The sequence below is a fragment of the Stigmatopora argus genome, chromosome 11 (assembly GCF_051989625.1).
Source record: "Stigmatopora argus isolate UIUO_Sarg chromosome 11, RoL_Sarg_1.0, whole genome shotgun sequence".
In the NCBI taxonomy this organism is placed as follows: Eukaryota; Metazoa; Chordata; class Actinopteri; order Syngnathiformes; family Syngnathidae; genus Stigmatopora; species Stigmatopora argus.
This window is the reverse complement of record NC_135397.1, coordinates 16,205,824-16,233,668: the sequence shown is the minus strand read 5'-3', so window position 1 is coordinate 16,233,668 and position 27,845 is coordinate 16,205,824. Positions and strand designations below refer to the sequence as shown.

At 42.3% G+C, this 27,845-nt stretch overlaps 1 protein-coding gene across 2 annotated transcripts in view; it reads right to left on the bottom strand.

Annotated features, from left to right (window-relative positions):
• Positions 1–4,736: 4,736 nt before the first annotated feature.
• prkg2l (protein kinase cGMP-dependent 2, like) overlaps positions 4,737–27,845 on the bottom strand; it is a 69,912-nt gene continuing 46,803 nt past the window's right edge. Inside the window, exons 18-21 of one of the 2 annotated variants that reach the window (XM_077613105.1) lie at positions 23,648–23,770; positions 20,057–20,119; positions 7,659–7,725; positions 4,737–6,809 (exon numbers count right to left, since the gene is read on the bottom strand). In XM_077613105.1, coding sequence (XP_077469231.1) covers positions 6,714–6,809; positions 7,659–7,725; positions 20,057–20,119; positions 23,648–23,770 — 349 coding nt within the window. In that variant the 3' untranslated portion in view covers positions 4,737–6,713. Of the gene's footprint in view, positions 6,810–7,125; positions 7,726–20,056; positions 20,120–23,647; positions 23,771–27,845 lie in introns of those variants that run through there. The other variant, XM_077613104.1, reaches the window with a different exon arrangement.

Genomic DNA, 27,845 nt, shown 5'->3' with positions numbered 1-27,845 from the left:
GTAACAGGCTTGCTAGCTTCGGAGTTGACCGCCCTTTCTTAATGATGTTCCAATATTTCTTCATTTTTTTCTGGAAAAGTCCGTCTGGAAAATAGCTTTGTGAGCAAACAGAATCAATTTGTTTTTGCTTCTGCTTCTGTCGGCATTAGTGGGTGGAGTTTGCGATCTCTGCTGCCTGGGTACTGCTTTGGCCCGCCTACAAGCCAATCATAGTTTGTGAAAGCAATTACATGTCCCAGCCAGCAAAATGCTAACGCCTATGAAAAATCATTGTGGGGTTGCCAACTCGAAATCTGATTGGTTAAAAGCAACAGTCTAGTTCAGGGGTCTCAAACTTGCGGCCCGCGGGCCAACTGCGGCCCGCGGGACGATAATTTGCGGCCCCCGTCTTAATATGAAAGATCGATTTTTTTTTATTTTTTTTTTTATTTTTTTTTTTTTTTTAAACCCTTTCCCCATGATGGCGCCGTTTAAGTGGCAGCCAGTGGCAGTAGCTCTGTCCACTCATGTTTTTCTTGTTTTACAGCATGTTTTACATGAAAAATTAGAGGGAACATTGACATGCACCTGCTTGTGGCAGGTGTGATACTGGTGTGCCGATAGCGAGCAATGATGATGTCGTGACCGGATGATTCGCCTAAAGACGTTTCGCCGACGGACGTTTGACAGACGGACAGGTCGTACTAGTATTTGTTAGTTTAATGATTAAATACAAATACTAGTATTTGTATTTAATCATTAAACGCTGTTTTGAGCTGGATTTGACCGAATTTGAGAGCATTTTGAGCCGTTTGGCGAATGGACGTCTATAGACGTTTTTTTGCCTCCATCGCGATATCATCCAGTATTTGTATTTAATCATTAAATGCTGTTTTAGGATGGATTTGACCCGATTGCTGTCATTTTATGGCTCGGTTCTGCTACATCTGCCTGCCCAAGAGTGCTTATTCCCGGACTGCCATTGATGGTAGACGAACATTGATTTTTACTATAATTTGGACAACACCGGCGGCGGGCCGGATTAAAAATCCTAACCGGCCGTATATGGCCCGCGGGCCGAGGTTGAAAAACTTGTACACACACGATCCGGCGGGGCGAGCGTTCGAATCCCGTTTCGGCGAAACCTCCGTTCGGCCGAATGAACGTTCGGTGGAACGTCCATTCGGCGACCTGCCCGTCTGTCAAACGTCCGTCGGCGAAACGTCTTTAGGCGAATCATCCGAGTACCGATGATGTCGCTCACACTGGTACTCAGTGCGCTCAGGGAGGTTGTCTTTCTGCTCAGACCAACAAAAAATTAGAGGGAACTTTGGTTCGGAGCTGAATGAACCAATCACGGTGAGGTATACGGCTCTGGAGGGCGGGACATCGGCCGGGCTGTCCAGTGCCTCGCTCACTCACTCATTCATTCCTCCAATCAGCTGGGCGGAGGAGAAGCCGTGAGGCCGATCACTCCGCTCGGCGCGCACACTCCTCCGCTGCTCTCAGCATAGAACTGAATGAGGCGCTATGATCCGTGATCCAGCCTGTGTCAGTGTCTGTAGCCATCTCCGCGATTGAAACGGAGAGCGAAAGTGCACATGCGCCACAAACCCGCGCGACTGAATGTGAAAGATCAACCCGAGACTCATTCCAAGTGGAAAAACATATTACAGAGCCCCAGAGATGTCTCTTTCAAAGCCTGCCGTGAAGAGAAAGGTCGGTGATGAGCACAGACAGTTTCAAGAAAAGTGGGGAGTGCAATATTTCTTTGTTGAACACAGGGGCACCCCGACGTGTCTCATTTACACTGAAAAAGTTGCGGTGCACAAGGAATACAATTTGAAACGTAATTGTACTATGAGACATGCTGAGGAGTACGAAAAATACCAGGGAGATGAGAGAGCCAACCAGGTTGCCAGTCTTAAAACACGTCTTCTGAGGCAACAGGATCTCTTCAAGAAGGCTACCAAAGACAGTAATGCAGCAGTCAAAGCTAGCTACGCCATTTGTGAGTTGATTGATCCTGTGCTAAGTGATCCCAAATGGCTCATGGACTTGGCTTTTCTTGTTGATATCCCACATGAGCTTAATGTACTGAACAAGAAGCTACAAGGCCAGGGGCAACTTGTCAGTGCTGCCTATGACAACGTGAGAGCATTCTGCACTAAACTTGTGTTATGGAAAGCCCAGCTCTCTCAGACATACCCTTTGCCATTTCCCAGCATGCAGGCTCTCGTGGATGCAGGCACACCATTCAGTGGTGAGAAGTATATTGAGGCCATTTCGAAGCTACAGGAGGAATTTGATCACAGATTTGCAGACTTCAAGACACACAAAGCCACATTTCAAATTTTTGCGGACCCCTTCTCCTTTGATGTGCAAGATGCCCCTCCTGAGCTTCAAATGGAGCTCATTGACCTGCAGTGCAACTCTGCACTCAAAGCCAAGTTCAGGGAGGTGAGTGGAGAAGCAGACAAGCTTGGGCAATTTTTGAGAGAGTTGACCCCCAGCTTCCCTGAACTTTCCCGAAGGTTCAAGCGGACCATGTGCCTTTTTGGGAGCACATACTTGTGTGAGAAGCTCTTCTCCACCTTGAACTTCAATAAGTCCAAGTACAGGTCCAGACTTACTGATGAGCATCTTCAAGCTCTACTGAGGGTCTCCACTGCTTCCTCCCTCACGCCAAATGTGACTATGTGAGAAGAAGCGCTGCCAGGTCTCTAGCAGCAAGGAGTAGGCAAAAGAAGCCGTGTTCAGAATATTTCATGTTCAATGTTCCATTCAAGTTCAGAAAGTTAAAGGTTAAAGAGCTGTTAATACAGACATTTGAAACGGAATAAAAATAATTCATTTTCTCTACTTAGCCAGCCAGTGTATATCTACTGTATGCTCATTAGTATTATTTGGTTTTATATTACTGATTGATTTATTTTTTATTCATCTTTAAGTTAATTTATTTAATTCATTATTTTTTGTTAAAAAATAAAGATATTTGATAACGTTGGAAAGTTTTATCAGTGCTTTTCTTGTGGAAATCCTGATGCGGCCCAGTCTCACCCAGACTCGGCCTCTAGCGGCCCCCAGGTAAATTGAGTTCGAGACCCCTGGTCTAGTTTAATGCAGCAGAGCCCACAAGAACTGATTGTGAATGCTTTGAGGCAGATCTGATCTGGCAACAAATAATGGCTGAAATGTGATTGGTTAAATGCTTCAATATGAAAACACACATCTGGAAGCAGTGCAACCAGGGGGAAAAGCAATGAAAGGAAGCTAACAGACCATTTGGAATAATAAGTACGTATTGATGGACAAAATATAATATGATTCAGATATTTCTTAGGCCAGCAGAGAAGGCCTTTAAGGCCCTGACGGCCCGCCACTGATACAACTATAAATTTTAAATTTTTAGTCTTAGACAGGTACCCTGGTATCATAAAGTGTACAAAGATTTATATGTAAATACAATAGAAAACCATGATCATCTACAGCATAACTGTCAACGTATACGTTTTTCCAGTGGCGGTCCGTGCATTTTCTCGTAGCGTCTTCAACGGGTAAAATCCACTTCCTAGCAGCATTTAATGATTAAATACAAATACTGGAGCTTTTCAGACATTACAACCGAGCTGGGGGTGATTTTCCTGGGAAAAGACAGCGATGAACGTCAATGGCGTACCGGCAAACATTGCCCGAAAATGGGGTAAAAACAGCATTTATTGATTAAATACAAATACTGGAGCTTTTTAGACATCAGAACCGGGCCAGGATTATGATTTCCCCGACAGCGATGAACGTCGATACGTCCATACGCGAAATGGCAAAAATTGCACTAAATGGGGTAAAATCCACTTCCTAGCAGCATTTATTGATTAAATACAAATACTGGAGCTTTTGAGACATTACAACCGGGCCAGGGGGGTGATTTCCCCGGGAAAAGACAGCGATGGACGTCAATGGCAAAAATTGCACTAAAATGAGGTAAAATCCACTTCCTAGCAGCATTTAGTGATTAAATACAAACACTGGAGCTTTTCAGATATCAGAAACAGGGCACGATTGAAATATTATTTAGGAATATAGCCATATCTTACTCACCAAAAATCCTTTTTAACTGTACACAATATCCATCCTCCTTTTTTTCTTCCTTCTTTTCTATCGCCATCGAAGCTAATGCTGAAAGTCGAGCCTGTCCTGTCGTATTTCTGGCATAGTCCGTCTTGAAAATGGCTTTAAATCAACACAACAATATACTTGCTTGTGCAGCTAGCTACAGATACAGTTTGGTAGCTATGGCTAATCACTAGCCAATCATAGTTGGTGAAAGCGATCACGTATCCCTACGTCTGCGACAATGCATTGTGGTGTTGCCAACTCGAAATCTGATTGGTTAAAGCAACAGTCTCAGCGACACTTGTTTAATGCAGCAGAGCCCACAGAACTGATTGTGAAGGCCTTGAGGCAGATTTCTGACCCTGGCAACAAATAATGGCTGAAATGCGATTGGTTAAATGCTTCAATATGAAAATACACATCTGAAAGTAGTGAAACTAGGGGGAAAAGCAATGAAAGGAAGCTAACAGACCATTTGGAATTATTTAATAAGTATAAAGTGTGATATAAGTGTGATGGACAAAATATAATATATGATTCAGATATTTCTTAGGCCAGCAGTGAAGGCCCTGACGGCCCGCCACTGGGTATCATGTAATATATGTTTAAAATGTTATTGTTTGGAAGGGTTGGATTTCAAAAGTTGTGTCATAGTCTAACAGTTGAAATAGAATATGTTTTTGCTCTGGTCAGAGATTGGAAGGTGAGAGGCATTCACTCAAGTAAATCCTCACAAAAAAGTCGATACAAAAAATTGTGAATGTCATAGGTTTTATCTCTCTTCAAGAACAGTATAAATATTGTTTTCAGTTGAATTAAAATAATATAAATGGGTTTAAATATATTGATTGAACTGTAGATCAAATTTACCCAAAACTCGTTTGAAGCATGGGGTGCTTCATCTTGGAGTTTTGTCATGAATGGTTTTTCTCTTCGCTATCAGATGGATGATTATGACACATGGGACACAGTCAAGCAACTGGTGAAAAGAAAGAGTATAAAGAACAAGAGCAAACTGGTATTAGCCAAAACCCCACTAAAACATCCTGTCCTCAGCTCTACAGGTGAGCAATAAAATGCTCCATGCTTTGCTGCTTAGTGAAGGAACATTAACCACATCTTTCCAAAAGATTGCTGACCAGACATGGATTATATAGCCAGTTTTGTGACCTTGATCTTGTGTTTCACAATAAATAAAAAATAAATTGAGGCTTGTATATCTGTCTGTCTACAAAAACTCACCGGCATTCTTCTAATTGTACTCATGATAATACATTTTTACTCTCTCACGCGCTCTCTCTCTCTCACACACTCTCTCTCTCACACACTCTCTCTAACACTCTTTCTCTCTCTCTCTCTCGCTCTCTCTCTCTCTCTCTTTCGCTCTCTCTCTCACTCTCTCTCTGTCTCTCTCTCACACACACACACACACACACACACTCTCTCTCTCACACTCTCTCTCGCTCTCTCTCTTTCTTTCTCTCTCTCTCGCTTTCTCTCTTTCTCTCGCTTTCTCTCTCTCTCTCAAACACTCTCTCTCACACTCTCTCACACGCTCTCTCTCTCACACTCTCTCACTCTCTTTCTCTCTCTCTTTCTCTCTCTCTCTGACAGCTGGGATTAGCTCCAGCACTCCCCCTCAGCCAATTGCTCCCCTTATTAATGATTGCAATTCCCGTTAGCAAGCGATAATAAACCGTACAAAATCGAAAATTTTCCCCAAAGTTGACGTAGTGCCCAATCAGTCAGTGTGCCTTTTGTATGCGTGAGTGTCTGGGTACATTGCTTGCTGACGCGCTAAATTTAAAGAAAAAAAGGTGGACGTGTGAAAGGGGAATGCGCGTGCGCATATAATGCTTAAGCATGACAATATTCGCAGTCGACGATGACGTTTTCGTCTGCTACCAGTGACCGAGACGATACGAATTAGAGCCAAAATGAGTAAAACGAGAGCGGTTTTACAAACCACGTACTTAAAAAAAAAATCCCGTACAGAAGTTGTTATACAGCGTACACAATTTGAAATGATAAAAAAATTCATATAATACGGGAAAAACGTACACGTTGACAGGTATGTGTTAATGATATGAAGTTTTGCATTAAAAAATCTTCCGGGTCTTGTGTGCCAGGCTTTCTTCCAAAACAGAAAAATGTAATGATTAGACTTGCCAGAATAATACAGTATATTAAGTTATAATGTAAAACAAATCTCATAAATGTCTTCATTGGTAACCCCGTACAAGCTTCAGTTATACTTGCCACACAGATTAGCATCAGAAAAATGTATGAACAAAAATAGGGCAAATAGACAAAGGGTTGGATAACTAACCTGGTATAAGGCATTTTCTTATGAAACATGCCTTGTTACTTGAAGGTTAAAAAAGGTTTAAATAATGGATGTTGGATGGATATGGTGGTAGTGTGTTTGTATGTGGTTTTGATATTTTCATTCATCTTAAGAATGAAAAAGCATCCCTGAGTAAGATACTGAACCCTAATGATCCTGATGCTGTGTACTCATAACCTATATGAGACAGTTTTGTGCTTTGAGCACCTGGAAGGTAGAATACAAGTATTGTGAAAGTGAAACCACCATTAGCAAAACCATTTTGTATTAAGAATCAGAAGTCTTTATCCCAGCCAGAAGTCTCATCAGGAGTTATTTCTCTGTCTGGAGGAAAGATGTCGAAGTGACTGTGATCCATCGGGCTGTTCAGCTGCAGAAACAAAATGATTCATCAAATGACAGCTGACACGATCACTTACACCTTTTCCCAGGTTGGCGGCTCTCCCAGTTAGAGTACATAGGTAGTATATTTAGTATTATGATAGCTCTTGTCATGATCACTTCCCCATAATTAGTTCAGTGAATGAGATTGGAGGATTTAAAATAAGGCATTGTTTGTTCTCAAGTTCAAAAACATGACCCCAGTTTTTAAAGATGAATGCCCAGATCAAAAGTAGTGTGTCATATATGTTGCAAGAAAACTATTATTCAAGGACTCACTTAACCATATTTATCATCTCTCATGTACGTCTTGTATTGAGGTTGTCACGCGTCGACAGGAATGCTTGGAGTTGGACTCTAATTGCAAGGCCATTACTATTCCAGCCTAGAGGAGCATCTTGTTTCTAAGTCTTTCAGGGACACACAATAAATGGCTACAACACCGCTGACAGCCTGCTAAAAATCTGTGGATAAAATAGCTGACATAGTCAACAAAATATGCTAAAATGAATGCTTGGCCACCACTAACCAATCTTTTAACAAATGATTATTAAAGCCTGCATAAGTACAGGATGGCCTACTCTACAGAAATATAGGGAATGCTGTATGATGACAACAAAGCCATGACAAGAGCAGGATGCTGTTGACGGAAATCACAATTTGACCTTAATTCTAATGGGCCTATTTGGAATCTCATCAAAAAGTAGGAGGATTAAAAAAAATCTTGTATGAATTTGGAGCTCAGTACATCACCAGCCCCAGGCCTATGTTTGGAGAAAATTGCTTCAGACTGTTGTTCTTTTTCTATGCAGTGACTTGACTTTGCAAAAAATTTCACCTCTCTCTTCAAAGGAGACAAGAGCTTCTGGGACCGCAATCCCTCCCAGTTGAAACCCTGGAACCATCTGTAGGCACAGGTCACATGATCCAAATTTGAATTGAGCTATAATTGTGCTGAGCACGCAGTAAGTTTCAACACTGCAATCTCAATATTCAAAATTTGAAGGCAAGCCAAGGCCAATTCATATGCATAGCACAATTCAAGCTAATTTAGCAGTATGATAAACAAAAACAGTCAAATAAAATAGACCATTCAAAAAACAAAACCACATCAAAGCTGCATTAAAAAGCTCAAACAGACATTTTAGATAAAAACTACATTGCAGCGTTTGAGCGAGAAAACCCCCAATTCTGAGCAGCCCTGAGGTTTTGTGGAGTTTGTGTATACATTTATGTAGCATAAAACTGAAAACTTATTCTACATGTTGGGTCCTGACTTGAGGGAATTGGATTGGATTGGATAACTTTATTCATCCCGTATTCGGGAAATTTCGTTGTTCCAGTGGCAAGAGGGTGAGGATGCAGGAATAGGAAAGGCATTTTAGACATAAATAGATAGGTAATAAGTAGGTCAAGAAATAAATACATGAATAAATATATAATTAAATAAGTGTGTTGCTTAGCACATATATACATACATACATACACATAAATGTACATGCATGCATACGGTAGGTCTTAACACACAGCCATTTTTTTGTTAAAGAGCCTGACAGCTGATGGGAGGAAGGATCTGCGGAAGCGCTCCTTCCTGCAATGAGGGTGCCGCAGTCTATTGCTAAAGGAGCTTCGGAGGGACTCCACAGACTCATGCAGGGGGTGGGAGGTGCTGTCCATGATGGACATCATCCTGGTCAGCATCCTCCGCTCTCCCACAGACCTGCTCCAGATGACCATCAAGGGAGGTGAGCTGAGACACGTCTCATTACCAACAAAGGGCACCCAAATGAATAGTTGCGGCAAGATTCTTCATCTGTCCATGATGAAAGAATTGACTTAACGAGCAGCTGTTACAGGTCCTCTATGTTAGGCTAGAGCAGGGCTGGGGATTGTGATTGACCAGTTGATCGCCAAGGTACTATTGGTAGATCACGTCTAAATGTGGTGCTGACAGCCATTCATTTCTGCGCCCTTTGTTGGTAATGAGACGCGTCTCAGCTGCCTTCTCTCTGAACTCAGCGTTGAGTGACTTTCCAACTGTTTTATGGTTCTAGTAATTCAGTCCTGATTCCATGACATAAAGGACGGTTCAGTCCTAGGACACCAGATGCCAGAATTTGAGCCGCATGGCCACCTGTACGTCAAATTCATATCTAGTGAGGGTTTTATACTGACAAGCCTCCCTTGTGTCAGACTTTTAATGGACATAATTCATATTCAGAGATGCATCTCATCTTTTTGCAGATGATGTAATTCTCATCAAGACCTGATCTTGATCTCTCACTGAAGCAGTTCATTTGGATGAGAATCAACATTTCCAAATCTGAGACCATGGTCCTCAGTTGGTAAAAGGTAGAATACCATGTCTGGGACTAAGTCCCTCCTCAAGTGGAGGAATCAAAGTACTTCATGGTCTTCTTCACAAGTGCGAGAAGAATAGAGCAAGTGATCTACACGAAGATCTGTATCGGTCCCTTGTAGTGAAGGACTTGAGTCCTAAAGCAAAGCTTTATATTAATATTTTATATTAAGGATGTGGAGTGCTCTAACAAAACTTTTGATAAAACGTGGCAAGGGTATCAAGAAAATAACAATGACTTAGAATCAAATAATTAAACTACATCTGACTGGAAGACATGGGGAAACGACGATCATGGCATGGTAACTTGGCATGATGCAAACAAAGCAGATGATCTGACAAGGACTCACAAACACACAGGGTTTAAATAGACAGAGAGGGGTTGATTACAAAGTACACACACCTGGGCTCACGAGCAATGTTCCCTCTAAGCTGCGCGCGTGCGCAATTGCGCACTACTCTCGTCTTCTCCGCGCACAATTATTTATTTATTTATTTTTTTTTTATTTTCCCCATGATGGCACCATTCACGCGGTAGCCAGTGGCAGTAGCTCTGTCCACTCTTATGATTTTCGTTTTTTACAGCCCTTCTATTTTTTAATTACATTTTAATATTTCTTAATACATTCCTTTTTATTTTACTGTGCAAACAGAAGAACAAGCGGGTGAAATCGGGTGAGAACTGTCTAAATCTGCTGTGTGTGTGGTTGTGCGTGCGTGCGTGTGTGTCTAGTGTGTGATCGTTTGTCTTCAACCTACACAATGGACTATAGTAAATGGAAATGAGCCCTTGGCTACAATCTTACATATATATATATTCATTAACATGAATATAAATATGTTCATTAATATGTGCTATCTCTTATTAAATAAATCCAAGCAAAATCATGAAAAAATATTGCATATAAATGGGAACTTGACTATCTCAAGTGACACGTTCAGAAGAAAAGTCATTTGAACGAGAATGAGAAGTGAGAAGGACAAATGTGTAAAATAAGGTAAAATTTAAGTGGATTTGTGCATATTCTAATGGCATTTATAAAGATGTTTTATTCATAGATATTTTTATTCATTTTCTGAACCGCTTTATCCACTTTATCACTCGCGGGGGGGTGCTGGAGCCTATCCCTGCTGACTTTGGGCCATGGGCGGGAGACACCCTGTATCGGTGGCCAGCCGATCGCAGGGCACAAGGAGACGGACAGCCATGCACACCGATACCTAGGGGCAATTTTAGAGTGTCCAATCAGCCTACAATGCATCTTTTTGGGATGTGGGAGGAAAACGAAGTACTCAGAGAAAACCCACGCATGCCCAGGGAGAATATGCAAATTCAACACAGGTGGACTGACCTGGATTTGAACCCAGGACCCCAGAGCTGTGAGGCCGATGCACGAACCACTCATCCGCCGGGCCGCCCATTCATAGATATTAATCATTACATTTCATTATTACTAAATCATTTATGTGTAGTAGACATGCACCTGCTCATGGCAGGTGTGATACTGGTGTGTGCCCATAGCGAGCAATGATGATGTTGCTCACACTGGTACTCAGTGTGCTCAGGGAGGTTCTTTCTGCCCAGACAAACAAAAAATTAGAGGGAACATTGCTCACGAGGGAAGGGAAACCATGAGTGACACAATAGGCAAAAGCATACAAACCATCCCAAAACCCCAACTACACATAACACTTACATTTGGTAATGAGATATGAGTCAAGACTGAAAGAACAAGACCCCTGTCCTGAATACAAGCAGCTGAAACAAGGTTCCTACGCAGGGTGTTCGGGCTCTCCTTTAGTAATAGTAATAAAGTTCGGGTTCTTCCTCCTGTAGCTGAATGAGCAGAGTGTGCTGATTCTTACTACCATACGACCTGTATCAAAATAAATAAAGAGACCCCCTGGCTGGCAAGGATTTTCAAGGGAGGATTGCACAGAATCAAAAAAGTTATTGCATAACCACACACTACTCTTGATAAATAAATACACATCCATAGTCTATGTGCACATTCTTGTTTTTTTTTCTTCTTTTTTTATTTCATAATTTTCCTGTCTCCCCGTCAGTAATTAAAACGTCAACGTGTTTGGAGGCAAACCGTGATTTTCAAGAGGCGAGCCAAAGAAAGCGGTTAGGGGCCAATTGACCATGACGTAAATGAAGCGTACGGTCCAAAGTTTGCCCTTTTACATTCATCCCACGACCCCAGAGCTGTGAGGCCGACTTGCTAACCACTCGCGCCGACGGGCCGCCCTGGTACCGCTACTTATGAAATTAATTCATCGAAGAAGTGGTTCTGTATCTAGAGATGCATTTTTTATGCAAAAGCTAACATTCGTTCCAACGTTCTAAAATCCCCATTACTACCCCCAAAACTCTTTGAAAGTGCAAAACTGAAAAAAGTAAGAAAATGATTTATTAAACCATTAAACAATGATAGCTAGAACACTTTCATAACAGAGCTCTTTTCACTCACACTGGGAATAACACCGGTGAAAATGATGACAGGGAAAGAATCAAGCTGCATTAAGAAAAACTGAAAATAATGTTGGAACCCCATGATGAATGAGGTTCAAAGGCACATGAATCAGTAACTCATCGCAGGAGTGTCTTCGCCCTGGTTCCAGTAAAAGATGAAAAAGTGCCTGCAAAGGGGACTTTTGCCTGGACGATGCTCTGCCGGTAACCACCGTTTTTGGGTTGGGCTTCTTTGTGAGACAGCCCCTCCACAGCAAAGAGAGACCAGCATGGATATCCAATTGGAGACCAACTCTATCACCACAATTTCAAAATTAAATACATGACGCTTCAACAGGATGTTTTAAACATATCAAATTTCACGTTTCATAAATTTATTTCGTATGGAGAGACAAAATTTTCCTGGGGTTAGGTAAAGGCTTATGAAACCTGAATACTTCGTATGTAGGGACATTCATGAATACAAGTACCGTATTTTCGGTACTCGGACGATTCGCCGAAAGACGTTTCGCCGACGGACAGTTCGCCGAATGGACGTTTGGCCGAACGGACGTTTCGCCGAATGGACGTTTCGCCAAAACGGGATTCGCGCGCTCGCCCCACCCCCGGATCGTGTGTGTACATGAGAAGAGGCAACGCTTCTGACCAACCATTCCATCGTGGGATAAGATGGAAGAGCTGTCGGCGCTTACCAGCAACGGAGTCAAGGTGCCCTACTCTGCTACTGTTGTCTTCAGCTCCAGACTACTGAGGAACTGTGCGGATAAGCTTGGAAGAGTGACTCTGCATATTCTCTACCTCGGTCACAGTCTGCAGAAGTTCCCCATCTTGTGGAAGACTTCCTGTGTGTGATTCCAGTTTTTGTTTCCATTTTCCAGTTTCCATTTACTTTGATTTGCTTTGTACTTTTTGCTTTTGCTTTGTTGTTGTGCGGCCTTTGCGACTGTACTGTCTAACTTATAACTATGCCTTTTCTTGCTACTGTCACAATGAAATTTCCCGAATACAGACGCTCCCCTACTTACGAACGAGTTAGGTTCCGAGCGATTGTTCATAAGTTGAATTTGTTTGTAAGTTGATTAAGTGCTATATTTTGTATTATAATTTATGTTTAAGGCCTATATAAGTATATTGAAGGTTTATATAAGTGCATTTGTATGTTTAAGGCTTGTATAAGTAACACACATTGGTTTGTACTGAAAAAAACATCTAATAAAATGGAGAGAATATGTACAGTACTGTATAGAGAGAGAGAGATTTATGTATTAGAAACTGGCCGAAAGAAGCGAGCTAACGACGATTGCACAGTTTTCTTCTTTTTTTCATCATAAATGATGCGGTAGCACTGTATGGCATCATTCAATTGATTTGCAAACTTTGTGCAACGTTCAATATTTGGGTCCTGCTGCTCGATCTTTCTGTTTATAAATGGTACTGACGGTCGAAAGATCAAGTTGTATGCCCGTGAAACGCTCACCACTCTCATGCGCATCAAGCTTCGTTATTATTGCCACTCGTTTCAAATGAAATGGCTTGCCTCTTCCTTGCAACTCCCTCAATAGAAGCATTTCGCTTTTTACCAACCATATTCAATAATGGATGCATGAGATATTTAATGATACAAATGAAAAAGGTTCTTTGCCCACTGGAGATACGTTCACGCACTTCCACATTGCAACGAAGAAGGTAGATGCTGGGTGAGCTGAGCCCTCACAGCGCCAGGCGTATTAGCGGCGGAAAGAAGCACTACTCGTGTAATAACTTTGCAGTTTATATAACTGTTAATATATCCATAACAGCAATAGACGGCGGAGCCAGGGTAAAACACGTGTAGCTCTTTATTGCCACTATCCAACAACACACACACACACACAAACCGGACACACAACACCACTACGTCCGGGTTACGCTGTGCTACCCCACGGCTCCAGGTGGCGTGGTTAAACACACTTCCATAACCCGAGGCAACCATCATTATCAATACACTACACTCCCCCCCTTTAACTATGAAGCTCCTATTTAGACCCAGCACTCAACTCCAACAACCATCCCCGCCTCATTAACTCTTCATAATTTTACTTCTCAACTTGTAACCAAATTATTACTGCTAACACAACCACCAGACCCAATATTCCAGTCTTTGACACTTCAATCTCAGGAACTCTTTTCACATTTTTGTATGAACAGGAACTCTTTTATTTTAGGAACGACGTTCCTCACAACTGACCGATCACAAATTCAGTCGCTTCGGAGGTGCTCTATCTCTCACTGGGTATCTGCGCTCACACACCTCTGGGGAACTGACTGCTCGGTTGTCAGGTGTAACTGTCTTGTCACAGGCCACTGAGCTTGGCGAAGATGTTACACGTGTCTCTACAGGTGAGTACGGGCTACCACCTACTGCTCCAGGTGTGCCTTTCCCCCCCACATCTGCGTGAACCACCACAGGGTACTTGTTTGTGATGTCCAGCTGCTCATCCGGAAGCTCCAATGTCTCTGGTCTGGACGGTTGGTTGTACAGCAGATGATCAATGTGGATCGAGCGTCGGCTCACACCATTCCACACCAGGTAGGTGACTGGTCCGAGTCTCTTTTCCACTGTTCCTTTTGTCCACCTCTCCTTCCCTCCACGGAAATTCCGGATCAGAACTGAGTCATCCTCAGACAGATGTCTCAGCTTGGAGGTGGTTCTATCATGATAGTGTTTCTGCTTCTCTTGTTTTGCTTCCACCACTCGAGCGAGATCTGGTTTCAGTAAGCTGAACCTGGTCCTGATTTGACGTTTTAAAAACAGTTCCGCTGGTGCACATCCTGTAACAGTGTGCGGTGTACTCCTGTGTGCTATCAGGAAGTTAGCTAGCCTGTGCTGCATAGTTATTGTGACCTTTTGTTTCTTCTCCTCGAGTACTTGTTTCAGCAGTGATGCTTTCACTGTCTGAACTGCTCGCTCTGCCGCTCCATTGGAAGCGGGATGGTAAGCTGGTACCAAAGTTTGTTTTATTCCGTTGCTCAGCAGGAATGTCTTGTACTCCTGCGAAGTGAATTGAGGTCCGTTGTCAGAAACAATCTCCTCAGGAAGCCCGTAGGAAGAAAAAATGTTCCGCAACACCTCAATCATTTTGGCTGCTGTGGTTGTTGCCATGGCGATGACCTCCAGCCATTTTGAATGACTGTCCACTAGTACTAAAAAGTGGTGTTGGTCTTTCTCTGCAAAGTCAATATGTATTCTCTGCCAAACTCTAGTCGGCCATTTCCAGACGTGTAGAGGTGCGGTTGCAGGTAGTTTCCTCACACTCTGACAGGCGTCACATTGTTGTACTGTATGTTCTATGTCACTGTCCAACTGCGGCCACCACAAATAGCTCCTGGCCAAGGCCTTCATCCTGCACCCTCCCGGGTGTCCTAGGTGAAGATCATGCAGTAGTCGCTCTCTGTGTGCTGGTGGAATGATAACTCGAATTCCCCACAATATGCAACCTTGTTCCACCGACAGTTCATTTTTCCTGGAAAAGTATGGTTTCAGTCTCTCGTCCTTGTTTTGACTTGGCCATCCAGACCGAGTCAGCTCCAGTACTTTGCATAGGACTGGGTCCTTGAGAGTGCTCTGTGCAATCTCTGTAGCTTGCACGGGAAGCTCATCTACTACTGAGAAATAGAAGATGCTGTTTTCCTCCACGGTGTTATCCTTCCCCTTCCCCGGCAGTCTAGATAACGCATCTGCGTTGCCATTTTCTGCTGACGATCTGTACTCTATACTGTAGTCACTTCCTCCGTCTTCATCTTCCTCTCCAAAGTCGTTGTCTTGGTCATCACTACCAAAGTCATCTGCTGAATCATTTTTGGTTTTGGGGAGTTTTTCCTCGGAGTCCTCACTTTCATCCTGTGAATCCTTGGAGCGCTTGTGCTTTTGCTCACGGGGTACTGCACGCACTTTCTTGGGCTTTGAGTCACCATACTCCTCACCTGCATCATTACCGCCCCTTGCTGGTATAACTGAGAAGATGCGTGCCCAGTCCAGTTTGAAGTTTTTGAGCCAGTTACGGCCAAGTAGGGCTGGTCTGTCACCTTTTACGATCACTAATGGTAGCTTCCCACTCTGGGTCCCATATTTTACCTTGGCCGTCACTTGTCCCATCCAAGGAATGTTCTCTCCGGAAAAAGTTGACAGCTGCACTTTACTTACTTCCAAAGGCAGATGAGAGAGATGCTTCTTATACACAATTTCCGAAACCAGTGTTACAGCCGCTCCTGTGTCCAGTTGCATCTCGAGAGGAGTTCCTTCTAATATGACCTGTACTGTCATTTCCTTCCTCCAATTCCCGACAGCATTTGTGGGATACACGGCATTCAAGCGATATGACTCCCACAGTTCATCATCTGCACTTCCTGTTGTCTCATTTTTATTTCCTTTTACATACTGTGTGTGTCCTTGCCAATTTTTAGTTTTACACATCCTTGCTATGTGTCCTCCTTTTGAACACTTGTAACATGTCTCTCCTTTATACCTGCATTCCTGAGCGGTGTGGTTGCTTAGTCCACATCTGTAACAGGGTTGATGATTTTCTCTTCTCTGTGGTCTGAATTTTCCACTTGTGGTTTTACTTTTCCAATCGCTGGTGGCTGGTTGGTATTTCCACGCACTTTTGCTTGTCTTTTCCTGGTCAATCTTATTTAATGTGGCAGGTTCTTCCATTTTGCTAGCGAACTCCAACGTACTCTTTGATGCCATCTCCATGGACAACGACAGTTCACATGTTTTTTTAAATGTTAGATCTTGCTCCGTGAGTAATCTTCTCTGAATAGCTTCCACTCTCAATCCACAAACAAATCTGTCTCTCATTGCTTCATCCAACTGGAGACCAAATTCGCAGTGGCTGGATAGCTGCTTCAACGCCACGATATACTCCGACACAGACTCGTTCTCTCTCTGATTCCTCTTTTGAAACTTGAATCGCTCCGCGATCACCAGCGGTTTCGGGTTGTAATGAGATGCTAATCTTCCACTTAGCACCTCATATGAGAGGCTACTAGGCTTCGCTGGTATGCAAAGGCCCTTCAACAGTCCGTAGGCCTCTGCACCTATTATAGACAGGAACACGTTGGCTTTTTTACCTTCCTCCACTTTGTTGATGATCATCCATTGCTCAAAAAGTTCCAAATAAGATTCAAAATCTTCTTTAAGTGCCTCGTATTCGCCGAGATTTCCCAGGAATCTGGCCATGATGCAGCGCCGCCGTTAGCTTAGCACTCGTGCTAATGCTAGTCTGCAAAGTCACGTTACCTCCTTGTAACGCCTTAATCTCCTCGTCCGAAACTTTTAATCCCTACCGCCTGGAAAGGGATCCCATCCTCGTCGCCACTGTAATAACTTTGCAGTTTATATAACTGTTAATATATCCATAACAGCAATAGACGGCGGCGCCAGGGTAAAACACGTGTAGCTCTTTATTGCCACTATCCAACAACACACACACACACAAACCGGACACACAACACCACTACGTCCGGGTTACGCTGTGCTACCCCACGGCTCCAGGTGGCGTGGTTAAACACACTTCCATAACCCGAGGCAACCATCATTATCAATACACTACAACTCGGAAAAAATACAAAATTGGACTTACGAACATTTTTCGACTTAAACGCAATTTGCAGACATGTTCGTATGTACCGTTGTTCGTAAGTTGAATGTTCGTAAGTAGGGGAGCGTCTGTACAGGATGAATAAAGTTATCCAATCCAATTTATGCCATCATGACAACTAAACCCTCCAAGTCCATTGTGCAACTTTTGGAGCCTAAAACATCTGCAAACACCACGGTAAAGAGATTATTCAACATTTTTGAATTCAAATATTATTTTCCAAAATATGTTAGACTCCTCCAATTGAAATAGAAAATGCATTGGAGTTTGACTTGACTGAGAGGATGCTAACCAAATTATCCTTATTAAAATTTCCAAATGACCCTAAAGGTGACATTGTTGGGAGACCCAAAGGCTTTAGATTGGTCTCCAATCAAGCCAAATGCCGGCCTTGGTATTGTTTTACCTGAGCTCCCCTACACTCCTGGACAAGCCTGGACCCTCAAACTGGATGGTGTACAGTGACCGTAAAAATCTTATAAGGGTCCGAATTTAACTCCTGAACATTTATTGTGTTGCAAATCTACTTAAATGAAGGCTCCCTGTAATTTCTGAATTTCTTGTTTTGCCCTAGTACAAAATACATGTTTTCAATGATGAAGTGTAATATTTTCTTTGTTCAGTTTTTTTTGCAAAATATTCAATAAAATATATTTCCCCATCAATTTCTTTGCACTGTGGAATCATTTCTTGCAGCCGTGAGAACAAATGAAGACAAAGTAGTAGTTGTTTAATTGATAACTCTTTGGAGTTCGAGATGCGCAGAAATATACCTGTTAAATATACCCGGAAGATGTGGGATAAGACAGGTGTGGATCTCGTCAAGTTGTGCAGGTTTGTTTTTATTCTTTTGTGCCTCAAATTGACAATCCTGCTACTTTACAGTGGAGGCCATCTTAAAATGTACTGCCCCCCGCTGGACATATTTCTAAATACAAGTACGTACTACAATGTGCTGCCAATGTTTTATTTTTTTATTTTATCCTTGCGTTTAAAGTAGTAGCCATTTTGACACGCAATGGAATTTATCAAAGCTGGGGATTGATGTCTATTTACTCCCAAATGACCCATTATTAAACTTGCATCCAGAGGATAAATAAAGATCAATATTCTTATTTATGTACACATACACACTCTTTTGCTTGGAGCTACGTGCCTGGCACTGAGAAAAAACAACACTAGAAGACTTGTGTGAAATTCTAAGTGCCTTGAACAGACTAGAGGGCTTAGAGAACAATACCTGAAAATGCCATGGAACACACTTTTACTTCTAGTGATGTGTGCCAATAAGAACAATATTTTAATTTTAAATAATTTCCAATTATTTTAGGAAATATATATTCAAAATGATTTGCTGAGAACCTTAATTCAAAGATTAATCTCAACGTTTTCTATGCTGGTGTAAATTTTCTGGAGTAGGATTTCTGGATTTACAATTTCATTACAGTACTTACTGTTAATACTACTTTCTTCACCACTACTATTTTCTACTATTTCTTCTGTCACGTACTGTTCTGCGTGTGTTTGGCCGTGAATAAACGCCCTTGTTATTCCTAAATGAATGTTATCTGTAATGGGCCGTATATGGCCCGCGGGCCGGGGTTGAAAAACATGTACACACATGATCTGGGGGCGGGGCGAGCGCGCGAATCCCGTTCTGGCGAAACGTCCGTTCGGTGAAACGTCCGTTCGGCCAAACGTCCATTCAGCGAATTGTCCGTCGGCCAAACGTCCGTCGGCGAAACGTCTTTCGGCGAATCGTCCGGTCACGGTATTTTCTCGCATTTGCCCCGTATTTGTCGCGAAAATATGATGACTGAATCGAGGGTACGGCGTATACGCGCACAAATTAGACTTGACATGTACGAAACTCCATGTTGACAAGGACAAAACGCCATAATGCAAGATACGGCCGATAGTCATTTATTTCAAAATAGAGAAAAAGATAACAGATAAAACGCTTGACAAAATTTATCTTGATGTCTATGAATGAAATTCAAGAAAAATAATAAACCTCATAAAACGTGAAAAAACTCACGTTACTCATTTTTTCCTCCGTGTGAGCGCATGTCCACTTTTCGGCTCGTGTGTCACTCCTCGCTTCCCGATTCCTCTCGTTGTCCAGCTGGGCGTCATTGACAATCAGTTCCGGTCCGGTTTATTTCAACCTCACATGATTGTGTTGTCTTTGTAGGATCATCTAATTTACGCTGCCTAGTTTCCACGTTGCATGTTTCCAAGTTCCCTCGTGTCTTTTCTGTCAGGTTTGATTTTGTCGTTGTTATTTTCTAAGACTCCTGCTTCAGTGATTAAAGTGTTGTTTGAGCATTCCATCGTCCATTGCCTGCTTCCTTGCATTTGGTCCACTCCACGTTTCCACGCCACGACGTCGCCAAAGACATAACAGTGACTTCCTTTTTGAATTTGTCTATGTGCAGGGAACACCCTTTGGGAATCTGCAATCCGCAGATGATCCTTTCGGTTTATACAGTATCTAAGAATTACCACGTGCAATGATTTCTCTTAAGATTTTCCCTTCAAAGTAACACATTTGTACTCCCTATTAATACCCTGACTATGTGAAGGTGAAAATTGTGAATAAAGGTGCGTCTTATTAGAGAAATTGTAAAATTCAAAGATTTTAAGGCAATTTAATAGGTGTGGCTTATACGCGGAGGCGGATAATATGCGAGAAAATACGGTACCACTGTGCCGTAAATTATCACTAACAGTGAGTAAATTCGAAATATACTTACTTGTGTTTCTTGATATCAATGATTCCATTCTTTTTGTTCCCCACCCTATCCACTGGATTAATCCTAAGTATGAGAAAGCAAGATATATAGTTGTCGTCAAAAGTTTACATACACTTGTGGAGAACATAATGTCATGGCTCTCTTGAGTTTCCAGTTATTTCTACAACTCAGATTTTTCTCTGATAGAGTGATTGGAACAGATACTTCTTCGTCACAAAAAAACATTCATGAAGTTTGGTTCTTTTATGACTTTATTATGGGTTAACAGAAAAAGGGATCAAATCTGCTGGGTCAAAAATATACATACAGCAACACAAATGAGCAATTTGGGTGACTTGGAAAGTTGTGTCAGTGAAATGAGCTTCATAGCATGGCCTCTTAACTTCTTGTGAGTGATTATGAGTGAATACAGCTGGTGACTTCTCTGAGGCCATTTAAATAGGGCTTATTGGATGCAAACGCCGACAAACGCTACAATGGGAAAGTCGAAGGAGCTCAGCATGGATCTGAAAAAGCAAATCCTTGACTTGAACAAGTCAGGAAAGTCACTTGGAGCCATTTCAAAGCAGCTGCAGGTCCCAAGAGCAACAGTGCAAACAATTGTTTGTAAGTATAAAGTGCATAGCACAGTTTTGTCATTGCCATGATCAGGAAGAAAACGCAAGCTATCACCTGCTGCTGAGAGAAAATTGGTCAGGAGGGTGAAGATTCAACCGAGAATCACCAAAAAGCAGATCTGCCAAGAATTAGAAGCTGCTGGAACACAGGTGTCAGTGTCCACAGTCAAGCCTGTTTTGCATCTCTATGGACTGAGAGGCTGCCATGCAAGAAGGAAGCCCTTGCTCCAAAAGCGGCACCATAAGGCTCGACTTAAGTTTGCTGCTGATCACATGGACAAAGATAAGACCTTCTGGAGGAAAGTTCTGTGGTCAGACGAAACAAAAATTGAGCTGTTTGGCCACAACCCCCAGCAATATGTTTGGGGGAGAAAACGTGAGGCCTTTAACCCCAAGTACACCATGCCTACCATCAAGCACGGTGGTGGAAGTATTATGCTGTGGGGCTGTCTTGCTGCCAATGGAACTGGTGCTTTACAGAGAGTAAATGGGATAATGAAGAAGGAGGATTACCTTCAAATTATTCAAGATAACCTAAAGTCATCAGGCCGAAGATTGGGTCTTGGGTGCAGTTGGGTGTTCCAACAGGACAATGACCCCAAACACACATCAAAAGTGGTAATGGAATGGCTAAATCAGGCTAGAATTAAGGTTTTCGAATGGCCTTCCCAAAGTCCTGACTTAAACCCCATTGAGAACTTGTGGACAATGCTGAAGAAACAAGTCCATGTCAGAAAGCCATCAAATTTAACTGAACTGCACCAATTCTGTCAAGAGGAGTTGTCAAAGATCAACCAGAAGCTTGTGGATGGCTATCAAAAGCGCCTAATTGAAGTGAAAATGGCCAAGGGACATGTTACCAAATATTAGCGCTGCTGTATGTATATTTTTGACCCAGCAGATTTGATCACTTTTTTTTTCTGTTCACCCATAATAAAGTCATAAAAGAACCAAACTTCATGAATGTTTTTTGTGACAAAGAAGTATCTGTTCATCTGCATTCTTACCTCTTGCTACTGTGACAAGGAAATTTCCCAAATACGGGATGAATAAAGTTATCCAATCTAATCCAATCACTCTATAGAGAAAAATCAGAGTTGTAGAAATAACTGGAAACTCAAGAGAGCCATGACATTATGTTCTTCACAAGTGTATGTAAACTTTTGACCACAACTGTACATAGTTTGTCTTATAATTCACCAGATGTGAAACAATTAATACAGACACATACAAGGCCATGTAAAATTAGATTAGATTAGTTTAAACGTTATTCATCCTCTTTCCCTCCCCCCCCCCCTCTCTCTCTCTCTCTCTCTCTCTGTGTCTCTCTCTATCTGTCTCTCTCTCTGTCTCTCTCTCTCTCTCTCTCTGTCTCTCTCTGTCTCTCTCTGTCTCTCTCTGTCTCTCTCTGTCTCTCTCTGTCTCTCTCTGTCTCTCTCTGTCTCTCTCTGTCTCTCTCTGTCTCTCTCTGTCTCTCTCTGTCTCTCTCTCTCTGTCTTTCTCTGTCTCTCTCTGTCTCTCTCTGTCTCTCTCTGTCTCTCTCTGTCTCTCTCTGTCTCTCTCTGTCTCTCTCTGTCTCTCTCTGTCTCTCTCTGTCTCTCTCCTTCTCTCTCTCTCTCCTTCTCTCTCTCTCTCCTTCTCTCTCTCTCTCCTTCTCTCTCTCTCTCTCTCTCTCTCTCTCTCTCTCTCTCTCTCTCTCTCTCTCTCTCTCTCCTTCTCTGTCTCTCTCCTTCTCTCTCGCTCTTTCTCTCTGTCTCTCTCTCTCTCTCTGTCTCTGTCTCTGTCTGTCTCTCTCTCTCTCTGTCTCTCTCTCTCTCTCTGTCTCTCTCTCTGTCTCGCTCTCTGTCTCGCTCTCTGTCTCTCTCTCTCTCTCTCTCCCTCTCTCTCTCTCTCTCTCTATCTCTCTCTCTCTCTATCTCTCTATCTCTCTCTATCTCTCTCTATCTCTCTCTATCTCTCTCTATCTCTCTCTATCTCTCTCTATCTCTCTCTATCTCTACCTATCTCTCTATCTCTCTATCTCTCTATCTCTCTATCTCTCTATCAATCTATCTCTCTATCTCTCTATCAATCTATCTCTCTATCAATCTATCTCTCTATCAATCTAAATATATGTTGTTTATGAAGGGCGGATGAGACATGCGTAGGTGCAGCATCTCATCTCATTTTCTGAACCGTTTCATCCTCACTAGGGTTGCGGGGGGTGTTGGAGCTTAGCCCAGCTGACTTCGGCGCAGAGGCGGGGGACACCCTGAATTGGAGACCAGCCAATCGCAGGGCACAAGGAGACAAACAACCACTCACGCTCACACTTATACCTAGGTGCAATTTAGTGCAATAGTGTGCAATCAGCCTACCTAGAATGTGATTGAACACCCCAAATCTTCCCTAGATATGAGGGGTGTGCATGAATGGTTTTTTGTTTCCTTGTGCCTTGTGATTGGCTGGTAACCGATTCAGGGTGTAACCTGTCTACTTTTCATAATTGGCTGGGATAAACTCCAGCACCCCTGCAACTGTTGTGGGAATAAGCAACTCGGAATATGAATGAATGTTGTTGACCATTTAAAAATTTAAACAATGACCGAGACAATACAAATCAGCTCCTTTCATTCATTCATCTTCAGTACCGCTTATTCATGCAAGGGTCGCGGGTGTACTGGATCTCCGCCAACCACTGGCAGCAGGCAGGTGACACCCCGAATTGTTTGAAAGCCAATTACAAGGCACAAAACGTCTCCTTGTGCCCTGCGATTTGCTGGCCACCAATTCAGGGTGTCGCTGGCCTGTTTCCCATAGTTAGATGGGTGACCTTTGTGAGGATATGCACCACAGAAAATGAATGAATAATTGATGAGTAATTGTATTTTTTATACCTGTAAATCAAACTGGAAATTCTTTCAAAATGCTGATAGTGAAAAGTGATTCCTTTAAATAATGACTGTGTTATTTATTACCCCATCCGGGTTCATACTTGCAGAGTCTCCTGATGAGGTCATCTGGACGCTTGCCGATTGTCTTTGGGAAGTCAACCTTCTCAATGCCATATAGGACCATTGTATAGATTTTTATGGGGTCTGATCCAGCAAATGGAGGACTGTGGAAAAAATGTCTGTTTATTGCAAAAATGCCTCTTTCGATTTAGAAAATAGAAAAAAAAAGTCTCTTGTAGATGTTCTGTATATTATGTTAAGCTATATTTTAAAGTTAATTTATGTTGTATAATATCCTGTTTTATTTTAGTGGGTTCATGTGTTTCCCTGTGTATACTCTATGGCAGTCTTGTCTCCCCCAATCACCTGAGTGCCCACATCTGTGTCTTTATATAACCCTCTATTTCACTGTCCTTCATTGCGTTATTTTGGTGAAAGAAGCTGTCGGAAGCTAAGTCACCACGAATATATTTCCCTTTTTTTTTCTTGTTTTGTTATTTTGCCCTGGATTTACATGTTTTAGGTAACGTGTTTTTGTTGTATCTATTAGCCGGCCAGACTAATAAACTTTTGTCCATGACCTGCCTCTAACCCTTGTCTCTTTGTGTCCAAATGTGTGTTTCCTCATCGCATTATACAATGCACCACACAGCACTGTTAACCATATCCAATGTTGATTCACTAAGGATTATTGTCATTATGCATTAGGGCTAAAATGTTGAAGGAGCCATATTGGACGAAAAAATATATATATCTGGGGCAGCAAAATATTAAAAGCATTCTAATGAAGGCAACAATACTGTATGTATCTATATTAGTCTACAATAAAAATGACTAAGTTGGCTACAAATACATCATGAGCATTCATGATTAAATCTTTATTTTCCCCGTAGTGCATTATGTAGAGAAGGATGCACCACGTGATTGCTCTGTTGGATGATGCCGCTTTGAGTTTTACTTCATTACAACATTAATGAATTATGTTTCATTGCTTTGATGAAATTTTAGAAATGCAATCAATTAATCCGATTTGTATTTTGAAGATTCGTCCGCCTCATAGTTCTGAGATCGAGGGTTCAATCACTGGTGGGTTCTAAACTTCCAGTGTGGAATTTGCATGTTCTCACCATATTTGCATGGGTTTTCTCTGTGTAACTCCAATTTGTTCTGTGCAGTTCACGGTGTGTACCACCTACTGCCCACAGTGAGGATAGGCTCAAGCACCCTTACGACCTTTGTGAGGATAAATTGTAAGGAAAATGAACGAAATAAAGAAAATTTTAAATGAATAATGAACTATAAGTAAATACATGTTCAAATAAAAAATATTAAGCCGCCTCGTGGGGTAGAGGTTCATGGGGAGTGCGGATGGTCGTTGGTCTCTCTGTGTGCCCTATGACTGACTGGCGACCAGTCTAGGGTGTAGTCTGCCTTTCGCCCGACGAAAGCTGGGTTAGGTTACAGGAACCCCCGTATCCCTTTTGAGGATGAGCGGTATGGAAGATGAATGACTGAATGAATAAAAAATATTCACTCATTATCATTCATTCATTTTCTGAACCCTGTATCCACTTAAGGGTCACGGGGTAAAAATAAAATGAATATAAATATTGTAATAATAATAATTCATCCTTGCAAGGGTTGCAGGAGTTCCTGAAGCCTATCCTAGTGAACTTCGAACGAAAGGCTTACTACACCCTAGACTGGTCACCAGTCAGCAGTAGGGCACACAGAGAGACAGACAACCAATTGCACGTGCCACTTATACCACCACCAAGGGGGAATCAATCACACGCTTGCCCGTCCCAAAGTCAGGTGAGTGAACTCCTACACCACCAGGTGGCACAATATTGATACATTCATTCATTCTTGTTCTGAATCGCTTTATCCTCACTAGGTTTGCCGGAGATGCTGGAGCCTATCCCAGCTGACTTCGGGCCAGAGGCGGGGGCACCCTGAATCGGTGACCAGCCGATCGCAGGGCACAAGGAGACAGACAACCATTCACTCTCGCACCCACACGTAGGGGCAATCAACCGAGTACCTGGAGAAAACTCACGCAGGCCCGGAAGAACATGCAAAATCCACACAGGTGGACTGATTGGATTTGAACCCAGGACCCCAGAGCTGTGATGCTGACGTGCTAACCACTCAAGTCCCCGGGCCGCATAATGTTGAAATAAATGAATAAAAATAAATAAATATTGGAATAAATTGGTTGAAATTATCTAATTTCTTCTCATTTTCTGAACCACTTTATCCTCATTAGGGTCGCGGGGCGTGCTGGAGCCTATCCCAGCTGACTCCGGGCCAGAGGCGGGGGACACCCTGAATCGGTGGCCAGCCGATTGCAGGGCACAAGGAGATGGACAACCTTGTGCACTCACACACATCCATACCTAGGGGTAATTTAGAGTGTCCAAATAGCCTACAATTTTTACCGTTTTTGGAATCAGGGAGGAAACTGGAATACCTGGAGGAAACCCATGCAGGCCCGGCAAGAATATATATATATATATATATATATATATATATATATATATATATATATATATATATATATATATATAAATTATTTTGAAAAATGTGTTAGATGAGAAAGGAAAATTTCAGTTACACGCATAGCACAGCAAACGTGTATACAAATATGTACAGGTATGATACAGAAGTTCAGCACTTCAAATCAATCAAGCAAAATGTACAGATATGATATGAGAAGCAATTCAGCAGTTCAACTCAATCAAGCCAAAGCGTCAGAATAAATCAAATTTGATATGGGACTTGAGATGGGAAATACCGCCATCGCGTGTCCAAGCATGATTACTACCTGCTACACTACTTTGGGTTTTTAGTGGCATCAGCAGACATTGTAACTGCTGAGCTTTGTCATTGGCCCAGACAAAAGGGTAGATCACATAAAGTTGGCTCCTTCAAAAGTAGATTTTTGACAAAAAAGTTTAAGCAACACTGATTTTGAGGATTATGTCAAAATGGAGGGCGGCCCGGTGGGGCGAGTGGTTAGCGTGTTGGCCTCACAGCTCTGGGGTCCTGGGTTCAAATCCAAGTCACGCCCATCTGTGTGGAGTTTGCATGTTCTGCGTGGGTTTCCTCCGGGTACTCCAGTTTCCTCCCACATTCCAAAAACATGCATGGTAGCAATGTTCCCTGTATTCAGGACAGGGGTCTTGTTCTTTCAGTCTTGACTCATATCTCATTACCAAATGTAAGTGTTATGTGTAGTTGGGGTTTTGGGATGGTTTGTATGCTTTTGCCTATTGTGTCACTCATGGTTTCCCTTCCCTCGTGAGCAATGTTCCCTCTAATTTTTTGTTTGTCTGGGCAGAAAGACAACCTCCCTGAGCACACTGAGTACCAGTGTAAGCAACATCATCATTGCTCGCTATGGGCACACACCAGTATCACACCTGCCATAAGCAGGTGCATGTCTACTACACATAAATGATTTAGTAATAATAAAATGTAATGATTAATATCTATGAATAGGCGGCCCGGCGGATGAGTGGTTCGCGCGTCGGCCTCACAGCTCTGGGGTCCTGGGTTCAAATCCAGGTCGGTCCGCCTGTGTTGAATTGTATGTATGTATCTCCGGTGTACAAAGAACCTTTTTCATTTGTATCATTAAATATCTCATGCATCCAATATTGAATATGCTTGGTAAAAAGCTAAAGGCTTCTATTGAGGGAGTTGCAAGGAAGAGGCAAGCCATTTAATTTGAAACGAGTGACAATAATAACGAAGCTTGATGCGCGTGAGAGTGGTGAGCATTTCACGGGCATTGAATCGTTCGACCGTCAGTACCATTTATAAACAGAAAGATCGAGCAGCAGGACCCAAATATTGAACGTTGCACAAAGTTTGCAAATCAATTGAATGATGCCATACAGTGCTACCGCATCATTTATGATGGAAAAAAAGAAGAAAACTGTGCAATCGTCATTAGGTCGCTTCTTTTGGCCAGTTTCTAATACATAAATCTCTCTCTCTCTCTACAGTACTGTACATATTCTCTCCATTTTATTAAATGTTTTTTTTTTCAGTACAAACCAATGCGTGTTACTTATACAAGCCTTAAACATACAAATGCACTTATATGAACCTTCAATATACTTATATCGGCCTTAAACATAAATTATAATACAAAATATAGCACTGAATCAACTTACAAACAAATTCAACTTATGAACAATCGCTCGGAACCAATTGCGTTCGTAAGTAGGG